Genomic DNA, 21,341 nt, shown 5'->3' with positions numbered 1-21,341 from the left:
TTTTTTTGTACAGATGAAGGTATAGTAAGTATAGACAGTAGCTTTGTTAGGACTTTTTAGATCGCTTCTTCCAGTTATAGGATATGGGATCTTAGGTATTTTCCTTGACCGCTGCACCTTTTAAAAAAAAAATCTGATAATTCTGGACAGCATGGCTGATTAACTAGTCTCTCTTTCCCCAGAACTTCATTCTAGCCTTCTAAACCAGGGGTCAGCATACCATGGCCTGGGGGCAAATCTAGCCTGTTTTGTACGGTCCTCAAGTTAAGATTAAATTTACATTTTCACATGGTTGAAAAAAAAACCAAAAGAAAAATATTTTGTGACACAGGTCATTCATTTATCATCTCTGGCTGCTTTCATGCTACAAGATGTCGGAGTTGAGTAATTGCAACAGAGGCCACAGAGCCCTCAAAATCTAAAATATTTACTATTTGGCCTTTTACAGAAAGTTTGCCAACTCCTGGGCTAGAGTATCTCCAAATAATGAGTTTCAAAGAGCAACTTTCCGGGCGGGCGGGTGTGGGGGAGTGGGGGGGGGAGACTGACTGAATTAATGGCCCTCTCTGTATCCATGTCCTTTTTTTTTTTTTTTTTTAATCCATGTCTTTTGCCAGGAAACTTTGTAGCACTTTCCCAGACACGGGGCTCAGTCACATGACTTGCTTTAACCTATGGGAGTCTGGAGACACAATACAAGTAGAGGCTTGAAATAGGATTGCACCCTAGGGCTTGTTCTCCTGTTCCCCCGCCACTGTCTGTAAACAGACCCAGGCAAGTCTGCTGGAGGATAAGTCATGTGAAGCAGAGTCATTCCAGCTGAGGCCAGCCTAAGTTAGCCAAGAATCAAGGATCTCAAGATCATCAAACCTGCCTGGCTGACCCACAGCTGACCACAGACACAAGCCCAGCAAAAATTACCCAAACCCAGCAAAAGTTACCCAAACCCAGACAGATCAGCTGAACCCCCAAGACTCAAGAGCCATGGAACTGTTTATTGTTATATGCCACTGAAGTTTGGTGCTGGGTCTGTTAGACAACATTATTCTGGCAGTAGAAAACTGACACTATGGGCACACAAACTTTTAAATTTCTTTTGCCAAAAGAGTCTAGGGAACATTTTTACTCTTCTGAGGGCAATCTGGGGCTCTGACAGGGGGAGAGACTGAATAAAACACAGAAGTCTGGAACTCCAGGGATGGGGGTGGGGCATCAAAGTACATCCTGAATTTCATCTTGTACTCACAGTGGGATTCAGTAAATATCCGTATTTGCTCTGTGGCTCAATCTGCCACTGGATCGAGTAGCTGCTAAGGCTAGGACTTGGCATGCCTCTTAACCACGAAGAGATCTAGCGAGGCAGAGACTCCATCATCTATGGGAAAGAATTTACTTCCTATTTATAAAATGTAGAAAAAGTACCTTGGGTATAAAATCTAAATGTCTGAGGCGTCAGGAGCCCAGAAAAGTCACTCTTTGCATCCTTCAGTCATCAGTGTGTAGTGCAAATGGAACAGGGGCTGGGAGTTCCTCCTGTACCGGGCTCAGTGGAAAGCTTCCCCGGGATAAAGCCACAGAGCCCTCTGTGAGGGAGAGGGGTAGAGAACAGGAAAGGAAAGGGGGCAGAACTGCGGCAGGAGGCCCGGAAGGGATGACGTATGGGAGTCTCTATCAGGGAACACTTTAATTTGCTAGAGGGAGGATCTTCCTTCTCAACTGCTGAACACAACTGGCCTGGGCCTGTCCTAGAAATGTCAAGCTGCTTCCTAGTGCACAGGGCTGACCATCCCCTCTGCAGAGCCCCAGATGTGGCTTCTGTCAGGAAGGAAAGGCATCCACCAGTGTGACAAGAAGTGGTCACCTTCGGACTTGCATGAACTCCTTACGCAGCCATAAGGAGTCCTGGTAGAAGCGAGGATCACCCAGTCTCACAGCTGTCTGTTTGTAGAAGTAACAGTATAACACTGCCGCTGTGGATAATAAACAGGAAAGAAGCCTCAGGGATGCTCTTGAGTATTTGTTTCAGGGTAAGAACATAACCGGACGAGGCTGAGGGGCCCTGCTTCATGATTTCCCAGTGACTCCCAGAAAGGGCAAAGGGCAGTGGTCTCTCCTGTTCTCGGTGTGGCTGTCCCACTCATCCCACGCTGGTTGTGATGGGTTGGGAAGCCAGGATCAAGGCCCTGGCTGCCAGAGCCACAGGTGGGACCAAAGTGAGGCCTGAGGATGCCCTGGTCCTTACCTAGTCTCTGGAATACAAATAACGTCTGAAGTCCATCTGTCCAGACAAAGCGGTTGGAGTTTTTCCAGCGTAAGTTCTGAAGGAGACATGAGTACACAGAGAAATGTGAATGGCTAGATGAGGCCCTCACATCTCCAACTTGGTTAGCTGCAGAGATGCCACCTGGTTTAATATCAGGCTAATCTCACCCCCGTTCTTTCTTTCCACAAGCCCGAGGAGTGCTTTTCAAAGAAACCTCAAGTTCCCTTTTTTTGCTACAGGGGGAAAATTCTTGTAACTCTGAGGGAGGAAGTGTGAACTAAGCCATTTATTCCCTTTCATCCCGAAGCCTTTGCCGAGGAGAAATGATACACATTACCTCAGGAGTTCAGCATGGTCACTGTCTTGCCTTGGAAATCTCAGGCTCAGTTCCTGTCAGATAAAGGCTTGGTGCACTCAGGGTTTAATCAGATTAACAGCTTCACAGTACAAAGCCAGGACTATTTTGGCTCCAGGAACCAGAGCAGACACAATCCTCTCCGGGAAGCACCTTGAGATTTCGGCACTGCTCTGCTTCTTCCCCGTGAGCTCTAGTTCTCTCTGTGGAGTCACAAGGGCAACCTAACGGGACGTTTGGTCTGAGAAGGTACCTTTAGTAAAGAAATGACTAGAGAACCCTGAGGTTTTAATATGTTCCATAAAATGAGTACATGAGAAGCACATGAGATACCCAAAGGGATGGAAGAATTTGTGAAGCAGAAGAAATCTGAGGGAATTCCCTGGCGGTCCAGTGGTTAGGACTCCGCGTTTCCGCTGCAGGGGGCAGGGGTTCAATCCCTGGTCAGGGAACTAAGATCCCACAAGCCATGCTGCGTGGCCAAAACAACAACAACAACAACAACAACAACAACAAAACCCAAATCCGAAACCATGAAAACTGGATGTGCTCTGAGGCCTACGTTAGAACCAAAGGGAGGCACGTTGGGGGTCGGTTCGCCTAGTGTAAGAGATGGGGATGCATCAGAGAGCATACGCACTAGAGGGCCAGCGGCACTCCTGCCTGGCTATTTCCCGTGGGACACTGAAGCCTAAGAATATGCTGTACCAACACTCAGCTGCCCAAACAGCGAACGAGGAGACACATTCAACTTCCTGTTTTAGCCCTGGCAGGACTTTTGGGGCAAAAGTGAACTGAATGTTCCAGAAGTGTCCCTGAACTCTGGGATAAAGCTGTTCTTCAACATATAAGGTTAGATAAAAGTGCCTTATGAAATTCTCATGTGTCTAGCTTCAGGCTGGACCGCATTCATTTCACCTGTTTCTTACCAAGGACTCTGTGAGATATAAACATCCAGAGACTCTGGGTTCCCACAGACAAGCATTCCTAGCCCTTTAAGGATTCAGAGCCTCACTCTTACCATGACCCAGACATGAAGGGAGATGCTGAGGGCGAAGTACACAGCTGTCAGGATGATGGTCCCTTTGCACTTATGGAAGAGGAGGCTGACGAGGCCAGCCTGGAAGACGAAGGTGTTGAAGCACGTGAGGAAAATGACGACGACGTTGAAGAGGACTGCGACATCCTGGGTGCTGCAGACGCAGAGAACAAAAGGACGGCCCATGGGGGCCTGCGGAGGACCCACGAGCCAGCCCTGAGTCCCAAGGGACACCATGGAGTCTGTCCTCCCGTGTTACATAGAGTCCTCTGAAGCCCCCCCAGAGGCAGTTGGGGTTTTGGACCCCAAATGACACGACGCTAAAACTACCAGCTGGCCCCATCAGTTGAGTGGCCGTCTGCGGACAAGGCTTTCCTGCTGACACTCCCAACTCAACAAAGCTCCCAGGCACCCGTGAGAAGCAGCTAGTTTCCTCCCTGTATCCAGAAAGTACCAGCCCTGTCTGTCGCATAACCTGGTCCTGTCAGACGTTTTCCTCTAGCAAGACAGCAACGCACTTTCCCTCATCTGTGCACGCCGGGCTGCCTTGGTGCCATTCATGCCTCAGTGCAAATGTCCCCTCCTCAGAAAGCCTTTTCTTTCACCCCACTACCTCAAGTCGCCTTTCCCTCCCCACCCCAGGTACTTTATATCCATCGTATAACATTTATTACTATTTGAAATTATCTTTTTTACTTTTTAAAATGTACTTCTTGTCTCTCTCCACTAGAAGGGAAACCCAATCAAAGGAAGAACTCAGCAGGTTCACCACTGCAACTAGAACACTGGCAGGCTGATGAATACTGCTGAGTGAAGGAGGGCAGTGTCTAAGACTGGGGTTTTCTGTTTAGAACTTGCCTCATGGAGACTAAAAATCACTGTGAAGGGAAAGTGCCAATAGCTTCCATCCTATGGGACGCATGTATGTTATTAATATGATTATCCTTACCTGGGGCCACGGCAGTGAAAGTGCCGAGGACAGTAGTGAAGACCCCGAGTCCTAACCTAACCAGTGGACCGCCAGGGAAGTCCCTGATTACCCTATTTACCTGCCATTTTGTAACCCTCTTTCATGGCACTGTAAGACAATATTTCTACTCGAAGATGGAGAAAATGACAGTGTCAGCAATCTGGCCCTCATTTTCAATGTGCGCTGCTCCCTGTGTCCCAAACCCTTGTTAGAAGTATATCAAAACGGGCCCATGTCTATGGACCACGACATGTCTATGGACCATGGAGTACCCAGGACAAAGTGCAATTTTAGTCTCCCTGATATTTCTCTATTAATAACTTTAAAATGCTAAATTATGATTGTCGGGAACTTCAGACTGCTTGGGTTGAGCTGTCCCACCCAGTGAACTTACATGAAGAGCACCAGCTGTATGACAGGAGCCATTCGGAGTAGCTCTGAGAAGGAATTGACAAAGAGGTCATAGGACAGCAGCAGGAACTGCAGGGAGAGCACCAGGCTATAGTTACTGGTCTGGAGCATCTTCCTTCTGCTATCTTGGGCCCCCAAGGGCACATTCCACAGTTCCCAGAAAGCAGTCCTAGTACTCTCCCAGGCACTGACGGAGAAGCTATAGTTCCTCAGAATCAGAGCTGTTTCCCTTGCTCTCAGACAAGGGCCTGTTGATGCAAAAAAAAAAGGAGGTTAGAAATTCATTAATACATATTTACCGAGGACTTATTATGTGCCAGGCACCATTCTAGGTGCTTGGGATACATCAATGAACAAAGCCAACAACAACAAAAAACCCCAACTAGTCACTCCTTCCAGGGACCCTCACCCTCAAACCTTTTTCCATGACTGGAACCCTCTAAATGTAGAGCTCTTTCTAAACACTTTTGAGTCCAAAGGAATCTAGGGATACTACACACAGTGACTGTCTGGTCATGTAACAATACTAATTCTATTACTAACTGCAGCAGCAAAACCTTTGGATGTCACTTACAATATTGCTTACGATTCTAAGCACTAACATTACTTAAATCTCTCAATAACCCTTGAGGTAGAAGACACACTATTACTCTCCCCATTTTACAGAGGGGACAACTGAGGCCCAGGGAGGTAAAATAATTTGTCCAAGTTCACATTGCTAATAAGTGGCAGAGCTAGCATTCACATCTAGGCACTCTTGGTCCAGAGTCTGTGCTCTTAACTACTGCACAAAGCTGCCTCTTACGTAACTGACAGGTTTATATGTAACTAGGTGGGAAAAACAAACGCTGGCATAGAAGTGGGAAGTGGTGTAGGCAGAAAAAGCTGAGAGGAAATAGCGCTCTCCTAACGTTTACGATTATGGTAGCAACACAGTGGCACCAGGTAAGGGGAGCTGGGCTTTTATTTTCATTTATTCCAAGACCCAGAAGCTGCTTTGGGGGTGTCCTGTGACCCCCTCCAGCTGGATCAAATCTATAAACAAATTTCAAAATGCTTCCAAGTGTTACAGAATGATTAAGTTAACATCGGTAAAATGTTAGTTTACAAACTCTTCATATTCATTTCCTTATTTAATCCTACACCCATCTTGAGAAGTAGCAGTTCTTACGCTTATTACCCCACTTTACACAGAGGCTCTGAGAAGCTGCGGAACCTCGTCCACCTCACCTGATGGAGAAGTCCCACTTTAGTGGATGTACGAAGGTGCTTTTCTCTGAACCGAGTCTCCTTATTCATCAAATAATATCGATAGCTACCACCTACATACCGGAACCATGATAAATTTGTCAACCAAGACCATTTCCTTTAATCCTCACAACTACTCTGCAAGGTGGGCAAGAATTATCCTCATTCTACAGGCAAGGACACAGGGTCAGAGTTCAAGTCGTTCCTCCATGTTGCAGGTGGGCAGAGCCAGGATTCACGACTAGGTGTGAAAACAAAGCCCGTGCTCTTAACTACTACTTCACAGGCCACCACAGAAGGCTGCTGTGAGGATCCGTTATATAGAGCCGCCCACCGCCATCTCTACAGGGAGGATGACCATCACCTCGGGCTAGGGCAGCGGTGAGTCCCAAGGTAAGGAAGCGGTCTTCGCAGTTTGTCCACCGCTATCTGCCGCGTTCTCTGTCCCCAGAGTAATTTTCCTCACCCTTCCTAATCCACTTTAAAATAGGGCTGCCTTAGCAAAAAAACCAAAACCAAAGCAATTAACAAAATTCCGACTTCTGGCCACTTTACCCACTCCTCCTCAGCGCTCTCACCTAGAAGGCCCACCGTCGGTTGTCACGGGGACACCGTCCTGGCTTCCGGAAACCGGTTTTAAATTCCGGAAGTAGATGGCCGACGCGGGCTCCGTCTGCGCCGTGCTACCCGCTTGTCTTCGGCTTTTTCTCCCCGCTCTATGGCCCGCCCCGTCGCCATGTTTGGGCCCCCGCATTCCTGGGCCCGCCCCTCTCTCAGCGTCGCTGCGCCCTATTCCAGGGCTCCCAGCTGCGGGCCAAGGCCTCCCGCCCACCCCGCGTGCAGCCTTGCCGAGGGCCAGCCTCTGGCCCGAGGCTTCGCGTCGGCCCGAACATTTCCGCTTCCACGGAATCGAGGGGGTGGGGGTGAGGGACAAGACCGATCCGTGACGGCGTTCCTGGTCCCTGGAAGCCCGGGCTTGGGGAAGAAACGCCCGCGGAGGAACTGGAGTTAGTGTCAATACCTTGTCTGCCGGCGACCCCCGCGGCTCTGGACTTCATTTCCCAGGCGGCCGCGCGCGGAAGCGCGCGCGACCGGAAGTGCTACAAGCCTATTAGGTGACGGAGCGGCCTCGCCAGTTGGCTGTAGAGCGGCTGTGACTGGTGATAGCTGGCGTTTGAGAGTCTCTCACTCCATCTCCCAGGAGCCTCGGGAGCGGCGGGTCCGGAGCCGGGTGGCAAGAGGCGGGTCTCGGAGACCCCAGTACCCCTGCGTTCCACTGTGGTTCGGGGGTGAGAAAGAGCCCGGGCTGGGAGTTCAGGGACCTGGGTTCGAGTGCTGGCTCTGCTACTGCCTCGCTTCGCGCTCTCGCGACCGCTCGCTCGGCCTCAGTTTTCTCTTTTAGGAAATGGACATCGTTCTCTGTGCCCTTCCTTCCACCACGAAGGAAGCTCTTTGGAAAGCACAGAAGCTCTTCGGAAGTCTCAGTCCAGCAGGTGGAGCCCCTCGCCTTAATTTGCACCCAAGGTTAGCTGGGACCAAGGGTTCTTGGTCCCGGCGGAGGAGTCAGGGATCGGTCCCCGGGTTCCTGGAACCCTTCTCTGGACACCTGAGGCCGACCAGAGCGCAGTACGAAGGGCGGGGCTGTAATCACTCTGGTGCTAAGGAGGGCCTTGCTTATCTACCTCCTGAGTGGAATTTAGGGCCCCTCACTCCTGAGACTCTGACCTTACGGAAGCTACGTTTGGAAGTGAGGAGTCCTTGGAGCACAGGGGGAGTGAACCTGGAGCCTTGTACCAGCTCGTCCACTCACCGTGGCCCAGTCACTTTCCTTCTTTTGGCCCGAATATTTTTGATCCGTAAGATAAGAGTTCAGGACTTGAGCCCTAAATCTGGTTCTCAGGATTCCTAAAGCCCGCACCATTCATCTGAGAAGTGGGAGCAACAAACAGGCTTCCTGTTCCTTCATCTATTTGCACTTCTAACTAATTGTGAAAGGGTTTGGAATAGAGCCTGTTCCTAAGGCTAGGGCCAAGTAGGATATACCCATTTCCTACCCCATGGCCTGATCTGTTTTAATGCAACCTGGGAGAATCCTTTTTGCTCAGGGATTGAGAAGTGTATTAGGTTGGAGAGTAGACTCCTTAGACCAGGGTCAACAGACATGACCCACAGGCCACATCTGGCTGGCCTAAATGTTTGTGTTTGTTTGTTTTTTGTGTGTGTGTTACGCGGGCCTCTCACCGCTGTGGCCTCTCCCGCTGCAGAGCACAGGCTCCGGACGCACAGGCTCAGCGACCATGGCTCACGGGCCCAGCCGCTCCGCGGCACGTGGGATCTTCCCAGAGGGGGGCACGAACCCGTATCCCCTGCATCGGCAGGCGGACTGTCAACCACTGCGCCACCAGGGAAGCCCGGCCTAAATGGTTTTTACATTTTTCAATGATTGAAAAAAAAAAAAAAAAAAAGGAAAATGATATTTTGTGACGTGTGGAAATGATATAAAAACTGAAATTTCATTGTCCATAAATAAAGTGTTTGTGAACATAGCTCATGTTCGTTTGTGAAGGTATTATTTATGATTGCTCTTGCAATACATCAGCAGAGTTGATGACATAGTTGTGACAAACCGTATGGCCTGCAAAGTCTAAAATATTTACCATTCTGGCCCTTTACAGGAGTTTGCCAACTTTTGTCTTCGAATGCGTCTCTACGAGTGAGGGCAGAATAGGACTGGTGGGCACATCCTGAAATCTTAGCACATCTGTTGTCTTGGAATAAATGAGAGGATATTCTTAGCATTTGGATTGCAGTTGTCATTGCATTCTTCCTTTTTCTCTCCTTTTGCTCTCTGTTTCGAGCAGAGGGAGGGCTCGCTCGGCTGTGTACTGTTGGTAAAACATTCCAGCCATCTGTCAGGGAAGTGTCCCCATTGTCTTTTCCAAGTCTGTCCCAGAGCAGTAATCCAGGACCTCTTCTAGGGGGGTAGATGTGGTCCCTTTGGGGTTATATTTTCTTTTTTCCTCTTACAAAGGGGAAAAAAAAAAAGTAGATATTATTCAGTGGATGGAGCCTACTGACCGAGAGCTCCTTTGTGCTGACACTTCACTGGGGGGATGATTGAACCTCTGGTGACCTGAAACTTCCACTGCCCTTACAGGAACTAAGGGGATAACTCTTGAGGCTGGGTAGCAAATCTCTGAGCTCAGTAGCTAAGGCAGAAAGCTTCCGAAATCAGGTGGCATGGTTTTCTCCCTCCAACCTCCTGGAAGCTTATTTTTTCCCCCAGACCTCAGATCTTGCTTTCTCAGAGATTACTGCCACCTTGGATCTCTTTGTGAGATGTTAGCATCTGTTTGTGGTTAGGTGGACACCTGGCATGGAGAGAGCTGGCACGACATGGAATTGGGGCCACTGAGAGGCCTGGGCAGCCATGGGGTCCATGAGCTTGAGGTTTTTGTTAGTCGTTAGGATGAAATGCTGTAATGATACTAAGAAAATTATAATACTTACTCTCACAATGTCCTTACATACATTTTCTCGACCCTCTGACAACCTGTGGTCAAATTAAAAACATGGGCTTTGGGCTTCCCTGGTGGCACAGTGGTTGAGAGTCCGCCTGCCGATGCAGGGGACACGGGTTCGTGCCCCGGTCCGGGAAGATCCCACATGCCGCGGAGCGGCTGGGCCCGTGAGCCATGGCCGCTGAGCCTGTGCATCCGGAGCCTGTGCTCCGCAACGGGAGAGGTCACAACAGTGAGAGGCTCACGTACTGCAAAAAAAATAAAAATAAAAAAATAAATAAAAACATGGGCTTTGAAACCGAATAGACAAGGGTTTGAAACTCCCTGCCCACTTACTGGGTCCTATTTAGTCTGTCTGAACCTTAGTTTCCTCATCTATAAAATGGGGATAACTCCACACGGGCTCGTCAAGATGAGTAGATGGGATCATGTGTGTAAGGTTCTGGTGTGGTGTCTGCTCATAGCTGCCTTTCAGTAAGTTATATCCTATTGCCATGGCTTTCTTTCAGATGAGAAGACTGAGTCCTACAAATGTTAAGTGATTTGCTTAAGGAGCCTCAGAGCATTAAGAATTGGAGTCCAGGCCACCACTCTGTCAGCCTGCCACTAGGTATAAAGGTGAGGGTCAAGTGTTTTATCTCTTTGGGAGTTCTTGGTGATTTTAGGGGCCTCTTCTCTGTTAGCTGGTTCAGATTGAGGGACCTCAACTGCAGGAAGCCACTGTGTCAGCTTCTTGGCCTGAGTCCACGGGGCAGTGTGCCTGCCTTGAGAGCTGTGCCCATGCTGAAAGCAGGGGCGTCCTGTGGCTTTGCAGACTGCCTGCCAACTCACGCCCACTTGCCTGGCTTTTAAGAGCAGCTGCTTAGGGGGCTAGGCATTCACCATGCCTGAAACCAGGGTTGGTTTCTGAGTTTATCAGGTACACGTGGAAACCTCAAGATAAACTCTTGCTTTCTAGATCATGAGTTCTTGCTTCCTCTTTTCTCCTCTGGACTTTCCCCAGAGAAGAGAAAGCAGAAGTTTCATGTCTGGAGACAGCTGGGGGTTTTTGCTCAATTAAAGGTGTGGCGAATGGGGCCTCTCAAGACCCCACCTTACCTCCCAATGGGAGGATTAGCCCATAGAGGTCACAGTCGGGGGAAGAACTTTGCAGCAGAAGTGGGATCCTATAGCACTTTCTCCCAAGTGGCCTAAGAGTAGTGTGAAGATTGTGATTTTTGCCTCCTTACGTTAGAACTGAAGGCCTGGGTATTTGTGTGATCTAGCCTGGATTTTGATTTCTGTCCTTTCTTTTCATGGGGAGTGGGGTTATAATTCTTTACCTTCTGGTCCTGTGAGGGGAGACGCATCCTAGGGCTCTGGATCTAGAGCCTTGGCATCCAGCCACAGCAGGGGAGGCCTCTCTCCAGGGCCAGCCCTAGGCCCAAGCTGGCTGCACGGTATGCTGCCAGGTGCTGGGGCGGGGCCTCACTCACTGTTCATAACCAGAGATTGGGTTCACCCAGCCATCAAGGCTTCGTGGGACAGTGCCCAGGCTGATGGCAGGGGAACCACCCTTCCGGCCAAGAGCAAGGTCAATGTTACCTCCTTTAGCCTGCGTGTGGGGTGCACCTGAACCAACAGGGACGTGTGATTTCCACTTCCTCTAGGAGTGCTTGATCAGAATGGCTGTGGGATGGTTTTATCTGTCTGTCATGGCGCTGTGCTCCCTGGGCTCGATGTGCATTCTCTCCACCATCTATTGGATGCGCTACTGGCAAGGTGGCTTTGCCTGGGATGGCACCTTGCTCATGTTCAACTGGCACCCGGTGCTCATGGTTACAGGCATGGTGGTGTTCTACAGTGCTGGTGAGTACGGCTCAGCAGAGGAGACATGGTGTGGCCCGGACTCGTACAGGGCAGCGCTGTCCCTCTCCATCCTGGCCTTTGTTACTGTCGGGTTCAGGGCTATGGGGGTGGGGTGGGGTGGGCTGTTTTGGGGCCCAGGTGTCATTTGGAGGAAGAAGTCGTGCGAACGGGAGCATCTGAGAAGGGTAGCTGCGTGGATACTCTTGGACGGGGGTTGGCGAACTGTTTCTGTTAAAGGCCAGACAGTAAATATTTTAGGCTTTGCAAGCCCTATGATCTGTGTTGCAGCTACTCAGCTCTGCTACTGTGTTGTGAGAGCAGCCAGAGACAACACGGAAACGTGTAGCTGTGTTCTGATAAAACATTATTTATAGTGGTGGGGGGAGGAGAGAAATAGGTGAGGGAGAGCAAGAGGTACAGACTTCCAGTTGCAAAACAAATGAGGCACAGGTACAGTGTAGGGAATGTGGCCAATAATTATGTAATATCTTTGGTGATGATCATAACTAGACCTATCGTGGTGATCATTTTGAAATGTACAGAAATATTCAATGACTATGTTATGTAACAGGAAGTAACATAGTGCTGTAGGTCAATTATACTTCAAACACAAAGAAACTCATAGTAAAAGACATCAGATTTATGGTTACCAGGGGTGGGGGAAGGGGGAATTGGATGAAGGCAGTCAAAAGGCACAAACCTCCAGTTTTAAGATAAATAAGTACTAGGGATGTAATGCACAACATGATAAATATAATTAACCCTGCTGTATGTTATATATGAAAGCTGTTAAGAGAGTAAATCCAAAGAGTTGTCATCACAGAAAAAAGTTTTTTTCTATTTTTTAAATTTTGTATCTATATAAGAAGATGGATGTTCGCTAAACTTAGTGGTAATCACTCCATGATGTATGTAAGGCAGACCATTATGCTCTACACAAACTTATGCAGTGCTGTATGTCAGTTATATCTCAATAAAACTGGGAAAAAATAAGTAAAATTTTAAAAATTAATGTTATTTAAAGTATGATTTAATATCAAATATAATTTGATAATCGCATCCATAAGCATTAATTACCTAGGCATAAATCTAACAAAAGCCATATAAGGTTTCTACAGAGGAAAAATATAAAACTGTATTGAAATTAAAGAAGCCCTAAATAAATGGAGGGATATACTACTGTGTAAGTGGATTGGAAGACTAAACATCGTAAAGATGTAAATTTTTTTTTTTTTTTTTGCGGTACGCGGGCCTCTCACTGCTGTGGCCTCTCCCGTTGCGGAGCACAGGCTCCGGACGCGCAGGCTCAGCGGCCATGGCTCACGGGCCCAGCCGCTCCACGGCATATGGGATCTTCCCGGACCGGGGCACGAACCCGTATCCCCTGCATCGGCAGGCGGACTCTCAACCACTGCGCCACCAGGGAAGCCCCTGAAATCGTTTTGTAGGTTAATTTCAACCCCAAGGTCTCAGTGCTTATTTTTGTGAAAATTGACTATCAGACTGAATTATCTTGAAATGCAAAGGGCCAAGATTAGTCAAGGTGGTTTTGAAAAAGAGTAAAGTTGGAGGGCTTACTCTCCCATCTATTCAGGTTTATTATAAAGCTACTGTAACTAAGACAGCGTGGGACCTACTGTATAGCACAGGGAACTCTGCTCAATACTCTGTAATGGCCTATATGGGAAAAGAATCTAAAAAAGAGTGGATATATATAAATGTATAACTGACTCACTTTGCTGTACACCTGGAACTAATACAACATTGTAAATCAGCTGTATTCCAATTTAAAAAAAAGTGTGGTAGTGATAAGTGAATAGACAAGTGAGGAAAGGTGGCTCTGCAGAGCTGTGGGACAAGACGTTCTTTTCAATAAATGATGTTTAGTCATATGGAGTAAAAACACTTTATTCACAAAAATCGGCAGCGGGCTGGACCTGGCCTGTGAGCGGCAGTCTGCCAGCCCTTGCTCTAGGGAGCAGGAGGCTGAAGCCTCTCGTGGCACAGTCAGGTTCTTACCTGAGGGATCTTCTTACTCCTGCCAGACCCATCCTTGCCCCATGCATTCAGAGGCAGGCCTTGGGGCCCAGGTGAGTCTCATTTTCTCCACTTGTAAAATGGGAATAATGATGACATTGATGATAGCAGCTTACCCCGTGCACTTTGGATACATCCTCCCATTTTTGTTCTTACAGGAAGCTTGTGAGGCAGGCTCTATTGTTGCCTCCATTTTACAGATGAGGAAACTGAGATTTAGAAAGATGCCAAATAGCTGAGAGGAAGACCCTGGATTTGGACCTCGGTTATCTAACCTTAAAGCCCGTGTCCTTGACAGCTCACTTCAGTTGTGAGAATTCATTCAGTTAGATGAAATAATGAATGTGACATTGCTTTTCAACCTGTAAAACTGCATACAAGTGGCATTTATTATTGTTATGACAGAATGGCAAGTCCATGAAACCTGTTCTACCCGCCCCCCTTTCTTAAATTGAAGTATAGTTGATTTACAGTGTTGTGTTTTCTGGTATACAGCAAAGTGATTCAGATATATATGTGTGTGTGTGTGTGTGTGTGTGTGTGTGTGTGTGTGTGTGTGTGTGTGTGTGTGTGTGTGTGTATGTATATACACATATATATGTATATATTTTCAGATTTTTTTCCATTATAGCTTATTACATGATGTTGAATATAGTTCCCTGTTCTATACAGTAGGGACCTTACTGTTTATTTTATATATAGTTTGTATCTGCTAATCCCAGACTCCCAGTTTGTCCCTCCTCCTGCTCCTCCCCTTGATCATGGTCCCTTCTCTCCCCACTTCATGGCTGATGGCTATACCAGAAATGATGCAAGGATGGAAGATGCTGAGGAGTTGATACTGATGTCCTAGCATTTCCTTCTCTTGTTGGGAGGCTGTCTGGGATCACGTCAGGGTAATTCCCCTAATGCACGGGTGAGCACAGGGGAAGAGGCCGAGCCCTGGGACTGCTCTCTCTCCTACAGCATCACTGGTCTACCGCCTGCCCCAGTCATGGGTAGGGCCCAAGCTGCCCTGGAAATTCGGCCACGCAGCCATGCACCTGCTGGCCTTCATCCTGACTGTCCTGGGGCTGCATGCCGTCTTTGACTTTCACAACCATAGAAAGATCCCCAATCTCTACTCCCTGCACAGCTGGCTGGGCATCACCACCGTCTTCCTCTTCGCCTGTCAGGTGGGTACTCTCTGTTCTCCTTTGGATTCCCACAGCTGCCAGCTCTGGTTGGGGCTTCACTTGCGTCAGCACCAAATATCCCCTCTGCTAACTGCCTGGAGACGGTCTTGCAGGGCACATCCTGTAGAATCGGCAGTTTGAAGGGCCGTGGGAGACTGGTGGTTCCCGAATTCACCCTGTTCCTGCTCTTACCCCTCACACGGCCCACCGGTGGTGCTGGAGCGCTCTAAGCTAACTGCGTCACAGCACGCACCACACTGACTCTAAATCATCTTTTCTGCCCTCTTCTCTCCCCCCTTTCTGTGAACCAGAAGCAATTCTAGAAGTAGTATCCGTATTCTGATGTCAGCCCTTTACAAATGAGTTTTGTGAGCCAGGACAGGAAGGAAGCAGAGACAAACAAGGATGGCTGGGTTTTCGGGAGACTGGGGATAGCTAAGCATTTCATGTAGGTAACATTCCTACATTCCTTTGTGTAAGACAAACAGACCCCAGTGAGGAGGCTAGGTGTGGTGCTGGGGCAATGCCCGGTGGGAGGTTTGAGCTGGGAGAGAAGGGCAAAGGTTCACTGATGGGTAGGAGGCACTGGTGGGTGGGGTGACCTGGCGTGCCTTTGGTCACACACAGTACAATCAGGTACTTCCTGTGTCCACAGTGGTTCTTGGGCTTTGCGGTCTTCCTGCTGCCCTGGGCGTCCGTGCGGCTGCGCAGCCTCCTTAAACCCATCCATGTCTTCTTTGGAGCCGCCATTCTCTCTCTGGCCATTGCATCTGTCATTTCCGGCATTAATGAGAAGCTTTTCTTCAGTCTGTGAGTGGGACGGGGCCCCCAACTCTAAGGTGGAGGGGAAGGAATAGGGTCTTCAGAAGATGCACTCAATGATCATAGGACCCATCCAAGGGAGGGAAGCTTTTGGGATGGGGCTCGTTCCTGATCTGGAAGGTTAATGGAATCGGTCTTTCTTTAGGCTGAGATTGGTAAACTGGTCAGCAAATACTTACCCAGCATCAAAGTGATTTAGAACCTACTCTGTGGCAGAAACTATTCTAAACATCTTAAACTTAATCCTCTAACTGCCCTACAACATTTGTTGTCATGGCCACTTATACATTAGGGAACAGAAGCACAGAGAGGTTTAGTAATGCACCTAAGGGCACACAGCCAGCAAGTGGCAGAGTTTTGTGTTAGGACTAGAGGCTGCGTGCCTAACCACTACCATTCTCCGTTCTTTGAAGTAGTGGGGGTGCAGTGAAAAGCAAACAAGATTTGAGGTCAGACCTGGGTATAGATCTTGGCTGTGCCATTTCCTAGTTATGTAACGCTGGACAAGTTCATTTCATGTCTGGGAGCTTTAGCTTCTTTACAGGAAAAAGCATTCTGCAGACACTTGTCATGGCAGAGACTTGGAAAGTATGTTAATATTCCAGGTCACAGCAGGCCCTGGGAAGCTTTTCTCATCCTCTGTTAGTGGCATTGAGTCTCGCATTGGGCAAAAACAGGTAGAAAAGTTTCTTGAGCGCCCACATTGTTTTGTCATCCTCAGGAAAAATGGCACCAACTCCTACCCCAGCCTGCCCAGTGAGGCTGTCTTTGCCAACTGCTCTGGGATGCTGGTGGTGGTCTTCGGGCTGCTGGTGCTCTATATCCTACTGGCTTCGTCTTGGAAACGCCCAGAGCCGGGGATGCAGGCCGAAAGACAGGTATGGGGTTTTGGTCTCCCGTTCCAGGTTGGGGTAGGGCCGGGTCTAGGGAAGAGTCACCCAGTAAAGACTTGGGCTTTGCCAGGAAGACCAACCCAGTAACGTGGTGGGAAACCAAGTTGCTTGAAGGTGGGGTTAGGCTGGCTGATCGGGAGCACCAGTATCAACCCGGCACCTCCTGGCCATGGCAGCAAGTGCAGCTGCTTAGGCTCAGGCTCCTGGGAGCCCGTCCATTGGGAGAGGATGGGGGTTACTCCCCTCCCCAAATTGTTGTGGTTTCACGAGGGGAAGTGTAGCCTTATCTTCTCCAAGGACGGGCTTGAGCATGATGAGGGGTGTATGGTAATTTCTACTTCTTCAGCTTTAGGGCTCATCTAGCGGGATGGGAGCTTGTCTAGTGGGTGCTTGGTGACAGTTTGAGTGCTTGGAGCACGTTCTGCCTGTTCTTGGCCACGCAGGCACCTGAGGGACATGGTGAGATGGGGTGTGTATCGGCTGAGGGACTTTGAAGCGTCTCTGAGAGGCGTGGTGGCATGGGCTGGGACTCGCCCTGCAGGTTGGGGTCTGAGCATCTCAGGCCTGGCGTGAGTCCTGCAGGTCAGGGGCCATTTTGACGTTATGCCATTAACCTGCGTGCATCTATCTGCCTGTCTTTCCAGGCCCTGTTGCACGGCGGGGAGTGAAGCAGGAAGGGGCTGCCAGGAGCAGTTGCTGGTGCGGTCTGGACTCCTTCAGAAGCTCTGCTCTCCCTGGGGCTCTCGTCCAGTCTCCCCTCGTCTCTGTGGTGGACCTGCTCTCTCCACAGCTTGCTGCCCACATGCTTTCCTTGGTGGCTTTGGCTTCTCCACCTCTTCTTGGCATTGACTTCTCAGGCCGTTCGTTTACCCCAGGCCCTCCTTGCCCTGGCTGCTCACGCCGCTCCTGCTTGTATGAAGTCAGGCTCATTTCCCCCCACACCCCTAGGGATGTGGTAGAGAATCCCGAGAGCTCAGATGACCTGGGAATCAAGTGCAATCCATACCGTGAAAAGTGAGGGAGCCGATGCTTCCTCAGCTTTCCCTTGAAGTTTAGGCCGCTGCCCCGGGCCAGGCTTCATCTGCTCTGTTACCTCCATCGAGCCCATCTGGACACGAGGCTGGGTGGCAACACGGTGAGGCGATGGAAGGACAGAGGAGAATGGCAGAGCTGCTTCTGCAGAGGAGAAGCTGAGGAGCTGGCTGCTCGTTGCTGTTGTTTCCCGTCGCCGCATTGTGTCTGCGTGCGTTGTACGTGCCCTTCTAGCTGCTGCTACAACTGGGGCCTGGATCCCGGCCCTTCCCTATGACTGACGTGCTGTCAGACAGCCTCATGAGCCCTGGTAACCTGCTCTCCCAAGAACAGCCTGTCCCACGGAGGAGTAGCAGGGGTGCCTCAAGCCTCCTTTCCTTTCCCTCATCGGGTCCAGGCTTGCCTGCCTGTCCCCGGGCAGGTTCAACCTTGCTCTCTCGGCAGGGCACTCGCTCAGCTATTTTCACTCTCCAGCTTGCCATGAAACGTGCCGAAGTCGTGGTGCATTGTACCCAGCAGAGACCTGGGAGCTAGGCCACCTCCAGAGGTGTTCCGCACTGAGCGTCCAGTGCCTCACCTGCCCCCACGATGGCTACGTGCCTGGCACACCCAGTCTCGGGTGTGACGCCAGAGCGTGCCGCTGTTCTTCCGACGAGACTGTGGTGGCGTCTTGCTCCTCTCCTAAGTGTTGGCACTGCCCTCTCCAAACAAGCCCTGCCAGGTCCCAGGCTCCACACTGCTGTGCTTAGGTGACAAGCAGCGTGACACCTGGGGTCCCGAGTGGGCCTTACTCCCTGGCAGGGGCCATGAGGCTGACTGTCCACCCCACCCCACATGGCTAGATGCTGGCAGGAGGACTAGGACAGAACTTCTCAAGTGGCTGAAGCCCTCAAAAGCCACTGGGATGGCTGCCAGGCACCTTGGTCATAGGACCAGCTCCCCCTCCTTCCACACGGGTAGGCATTTCACTTACGAAGCTTGATTTTCATTAAATGTGTTTTTAAGAGTCAAAGCCTTCTCTGCTGAAATGACACTGTGGTTAAGTGAGCTCTGGGCAACTTGCAAAAGCCTCGGGCTAGTTCTGATCCTCAGACCGGGAAATGGGCAGACCTGAAGACACCAAGGAACCGCATGACTGTCGTCTTAGAATCGCATGTGACTCTTGGGTCGTGTGCATGTCTTTAATAGTGAATGGCCCTTGAGCACTTGATTATCTGACAAGGAAGGAGATGTTTCCTATTTCATAATCTGAAACACGACACTCAAAAAGGGTAAGTGACTTGCCCAAGGTCACCCAGCCAGGAAATGGCAGAGTTGGGACCCACAGTCCAGGTGTCTGATGCCAGTTTCCTTCCCAGCTGCTGGGTGTGTGCATCTGTTGCACACGGATAACTGTGCCTTGTGGTCAGGGACCTGTGGTGTGTGTGGCCGATGGACAGGGGACCCTGGGCAGAAAAAGGGAAGCCGAGGGGTTGAGGAAGCCTGCAGCCAAGCTTGGGCAAAGTTAAGTCGTGGCCCGCTTCCAAGTGTGATGAGCTGAGGCCACCTGGTGGTGGAGCAGACGACTCAAGGAGTTGGATGCACGTATCGGTGATACTGGTAACTCCCAGTGAGTAAGCACCTGGACTGCTGAGGCCTTTATCTTCACCAGTTCATTTGAATCCTTTCCACGTGCCCATGAGGTGGGCACCAGTTGGATTTTACAGATTCTAAGAGGCTAAGTAATAGGCCTGAGTTTATGTAGCTAGTCCGAAGCAGAACCAGGATTCAAAGTCATATCTACGTCTAAAGTGAATCCATGCCAGTGCCTTTAACTGCCCCCCTGCGCCAAGTATGGGCCAGGCGTGCGCCGTGCGGTCTCCACCACACCCCGCGTAGACTCAGCAGCCCCTCCTGCTCTCCCAGGGGCCATCAGTGATGGCTCTAGAGAGACCCATGGGCTGGCCTGGGCACAGTTTCTGTTCTACCGCTGAGCCTTAGAATATGGTGATTTCTTTTCCTTTTGGAGACCCACTTGCCCATTTGATTCCTGAAGAATCAGTGAATTCTGTTAAGTCTAGCGCTGAGAAAAGCACACCCATCAGGTGTGGTGTGTGCACTGGAAGCACAGGAACGGGGGTCTCAGTGGAGTTGGCCCAGCTGCACAGACCCTGCCTTTGGGTCTCAGGTGGCAGGAGATGGGAGATGAGCATTTCAGTGGTGGGGTGAGGTCTTAGTCGGGGGCGTTAGTGGGCCCACTTGTTCACACGCTCGGATAAAGGTCCCTTAGAGGAAGCAGCAGCTCTTTTGCTTCAGCGTGGTTTATTGGCTTGCTTTTACACACAGTTCAGGTGCAGAAGACGTTTCACAGGGAGTCTTAAAACCAAATTGGCGTTGCCAGTTAAAGACTGTGCTGCCACCTAGGGAAAAGCCTTATCATCGAAGCTCAGGATTGGCTGGGGGCAGAGCCGGGTGACCCTAGGACTCCCCCTTCCCTGAAGAGGGAAAGGTCAGTGACCCACTCTGGGCCTGCAGTTTCTACAGTGGAGGAATCCTGCAGGCTGGTTGAGGACCTGCTGAACTCAGAAGACAGGCCCCGAGGGGGAGAGGCGTGGGGAGGGTGACAGTTCTAAGGCAGAAATAAGTGACTGCGGCCGCTGGGCACAGCGGCGAGTGAGGCCCTGAGGCCCAGCGAGGCATTCACGCATCCTGGCTCTGCAAGACCTCCAGGATGGCACGGAGAATGGCCGCGGCCGCCACCGCCCCGGGGTCTGGCTGATCCAGGCGCGCAGAGCTGATGTAACTGGCTCGTCCAGCTCCAGCTTCCATGTTCCTGGTGGCCTCGGCTGCGGCTTCTGCACTCTGAGGGGTGGGGGTGTGGAGCAGGTTCAAGAAGCAGCTACCAGGCTTCCTTCCTGCCATGGACCCCGGACCCTTCTGTCCCAGCACTGTCACCAGGGTGGAGAGGTCACATCCCACACGCTGCTAGCAAGGCAAGGGGCCACCATTCACCAAGGGCCTGCTGTGTCCCAGACCCTGTGCGGGCGCCCTACATGTCTTTCCAGTCCCACAGCAATCCTCTGAGGCAGGTGCTCTCCTCCATTTGTAAAGAAGAAAGAAAACTGGGGTACAGAAAGGATGTTAACGTGTTCAAGGTCGCATGGAGACGGGAGCCTGGTGGTTCTGAGTCTGTCTCCCTGGGTGGCTGGGCCCAGCCTCACTCACCTCGACTGCCTTGATCAGGATTTGCAGATTAGCCCCTGGGCTCTTCCAGGCTTGGAGCTCCTGTCCTGCTGCCCACAGAGAATCCAGCTGAACAAGGTGAAGGAGGGGGGCTGAGGACAGGCCCTGCCACCGAGGGTGGCCTTCAGGGCTTCTATGCTCAAAAGGGGGAAGGGCTGGGCCAGATACATACCATAGTCCTATCCCCCGGGGCAGCCTTTCCGTACCTGGCAGGGAAGAGAACATATGAGGCTCCTCGCAGGGAATCGCTTCGGGGGTGGGGGGCATCAACCGCCTCCCCCAGCCCACCCCCGGCCAAGGCCCAGGTCCCTGGCTCACTTCTGCATGGCCTCCAGGCCGGCATCCATGGCAGCAGACCAGGCTGGAAGGTCAGTCTTGGCCTTGAGCGGCTGGGCCGCTGCAGTCAGGAAAAGGCCATAGAGCTGGGGAGGGCCAGGATGCTGAGCACACGGGGCTGGCCCAGGCCTCCGCCGACCCAGGACCCGTGCATGGCAGCCCTCTGCCC

General features: G+C 50.6%; 3 protein-coding genes across 11 annotated transcripts in view; 1 reads left to right on the top strand and 2 right to left on the bottom strand.

The window, feature by feature from the left end:
* Positions 1-975: 975 nt before the first annotated feature.
* TMEM138 (transmembrane protein 138) lies at positions 976-7,361 on the bottom strand. Of its 6 annotated transcripts, none has more exons than XM_028501205.1 (6): positions 7,308-7,349; positions 5,022-5,286; positions 3,640-3,811; positions 2,243-2,318; positions 1,862-1,970; positions 976-1,375 (listed from the first exon to the last, which is right to left on the bottom strand). In XM_028501205.1, exons 1-6 carry the CDS (start codon positions 7,342-7,344, stop codon positions 1,372-1,374), a joined length of 663 nt encoding a protein of 220 aa, XP_028357006.1. In that variant the 5' UTR covers positions 7,345-7,349; the 3' UTR covers positions 976-1,371. The 6 variants fall into 6 exon arrangements, with proteins under 6 accessions (XP_028357006.1, XP_028357009.1, XP_007106268.1 ...); XM_028501208.2 differs by lacking the exon at positions 7,308-7,349 and adding exons at positions 6,269-6,360; positions 6,651-6,821 and having other exon boundaries at positions 976-1,970; XM_028501207.2 differs by lacking the exon at positions 976-1,375 and adding an exon at positions 2,601-2,653 and having other exon boundaries at positions 1,959-1,970; positions 7,308-7,361.
* A 78-nt stretch (positions 7,362-7,439) lies between these two features.
* On the top strand, positions 7,440-18,616 carry CYB561A3 (cytochrome b561 family member A3). Of its 4 annotated transcripts, XM_007106212.4 has the most exons (7): positions 7,440-7,575; positions 10,317-10,425; positions 11,457-11,655; positions 14,659-14,867; positions 15,523-15,677; positions 16,411-16,567; positions 17,227-18,616. In XM_007106212.4, the coding sequence occupies exons 2-7, from the start codon at positions 10,339-10,341 to the stop codon at positions 17,248-17,250; spliced, it is 831 nt and encodes a 276-aa protein (XP_007106274.1). In that variant the 5' UTR covers positions 7,440-7,575; positions 10,317-10,338; the 3' UTR covers positions 17,251-18,616. The 4 variants fall into 4 exon arrangements, with proteins under 4 accessions (XP_007106274.1, XP_023988971.1, XP_023988972.1 ...); XM_024133203.2 differs by lacking the exon at positions 17,227-18,616 and having other exon boundaries at positions 16,411-16,669; XM_024133204.2 differs by lacking the exons at positions 7,440-7,575; positions 17,227-18,616 and adding an exon at positions 7,582-7,779 and having other exon boundaries at positions 16,411-16,669.
* A 1,295-nt stretch (positions 18,617-19,911) lies between these two features.
* The window catches only part of LOC114487952 (triokinase/FMN cyclase-like), a 2,813-nt gene continuing 1,383 nt past the window's right edge, over positions 19,912-21,341 (bottom strand). Inside the window, exons 2-5 of the mRNA XM_028500923.1 lie at positions 21,155-21,258; positions 21,009-21,042; positions 20,819-20,905; positions 19,912-20,455 (exon numbers count right to left, since the gene is read on the bottom strand). Of these exons, the coding sequence (XP_028356724.1) occupies positions 20,294-20,455; positions 20,819-20,905; positions 21,009-21,042; positions 21,155-21,258 (387 nt within the window). The 3' untranslated portion in view covers positions 19,912-20,293. The remainder of the gene's footprint in view (positions 20,456-20,818; positions 20,906-21,008; positions 21,043-21,154; positions 21,259-21,341) is intronic.

Source organism: Physeter macrocephalus, chromosome 16 (assembly GCF_002837175.3).
Source record: "Physeter macrocephalus isolate SW-GA chromosome 16, ASM283717v5, whole genome shotgun sequence".
Lineage (NCBI taxonomy): Eukaryota > Metazoa > Chordata > Mammalia > Artiodactyla > Physeteridae > Physeter > Physeter macrocephalus.
Note: the sequence above shows the minus strand (reverse complement) of the source record. Positions and strands in the feature narration are given on the sequence as shown.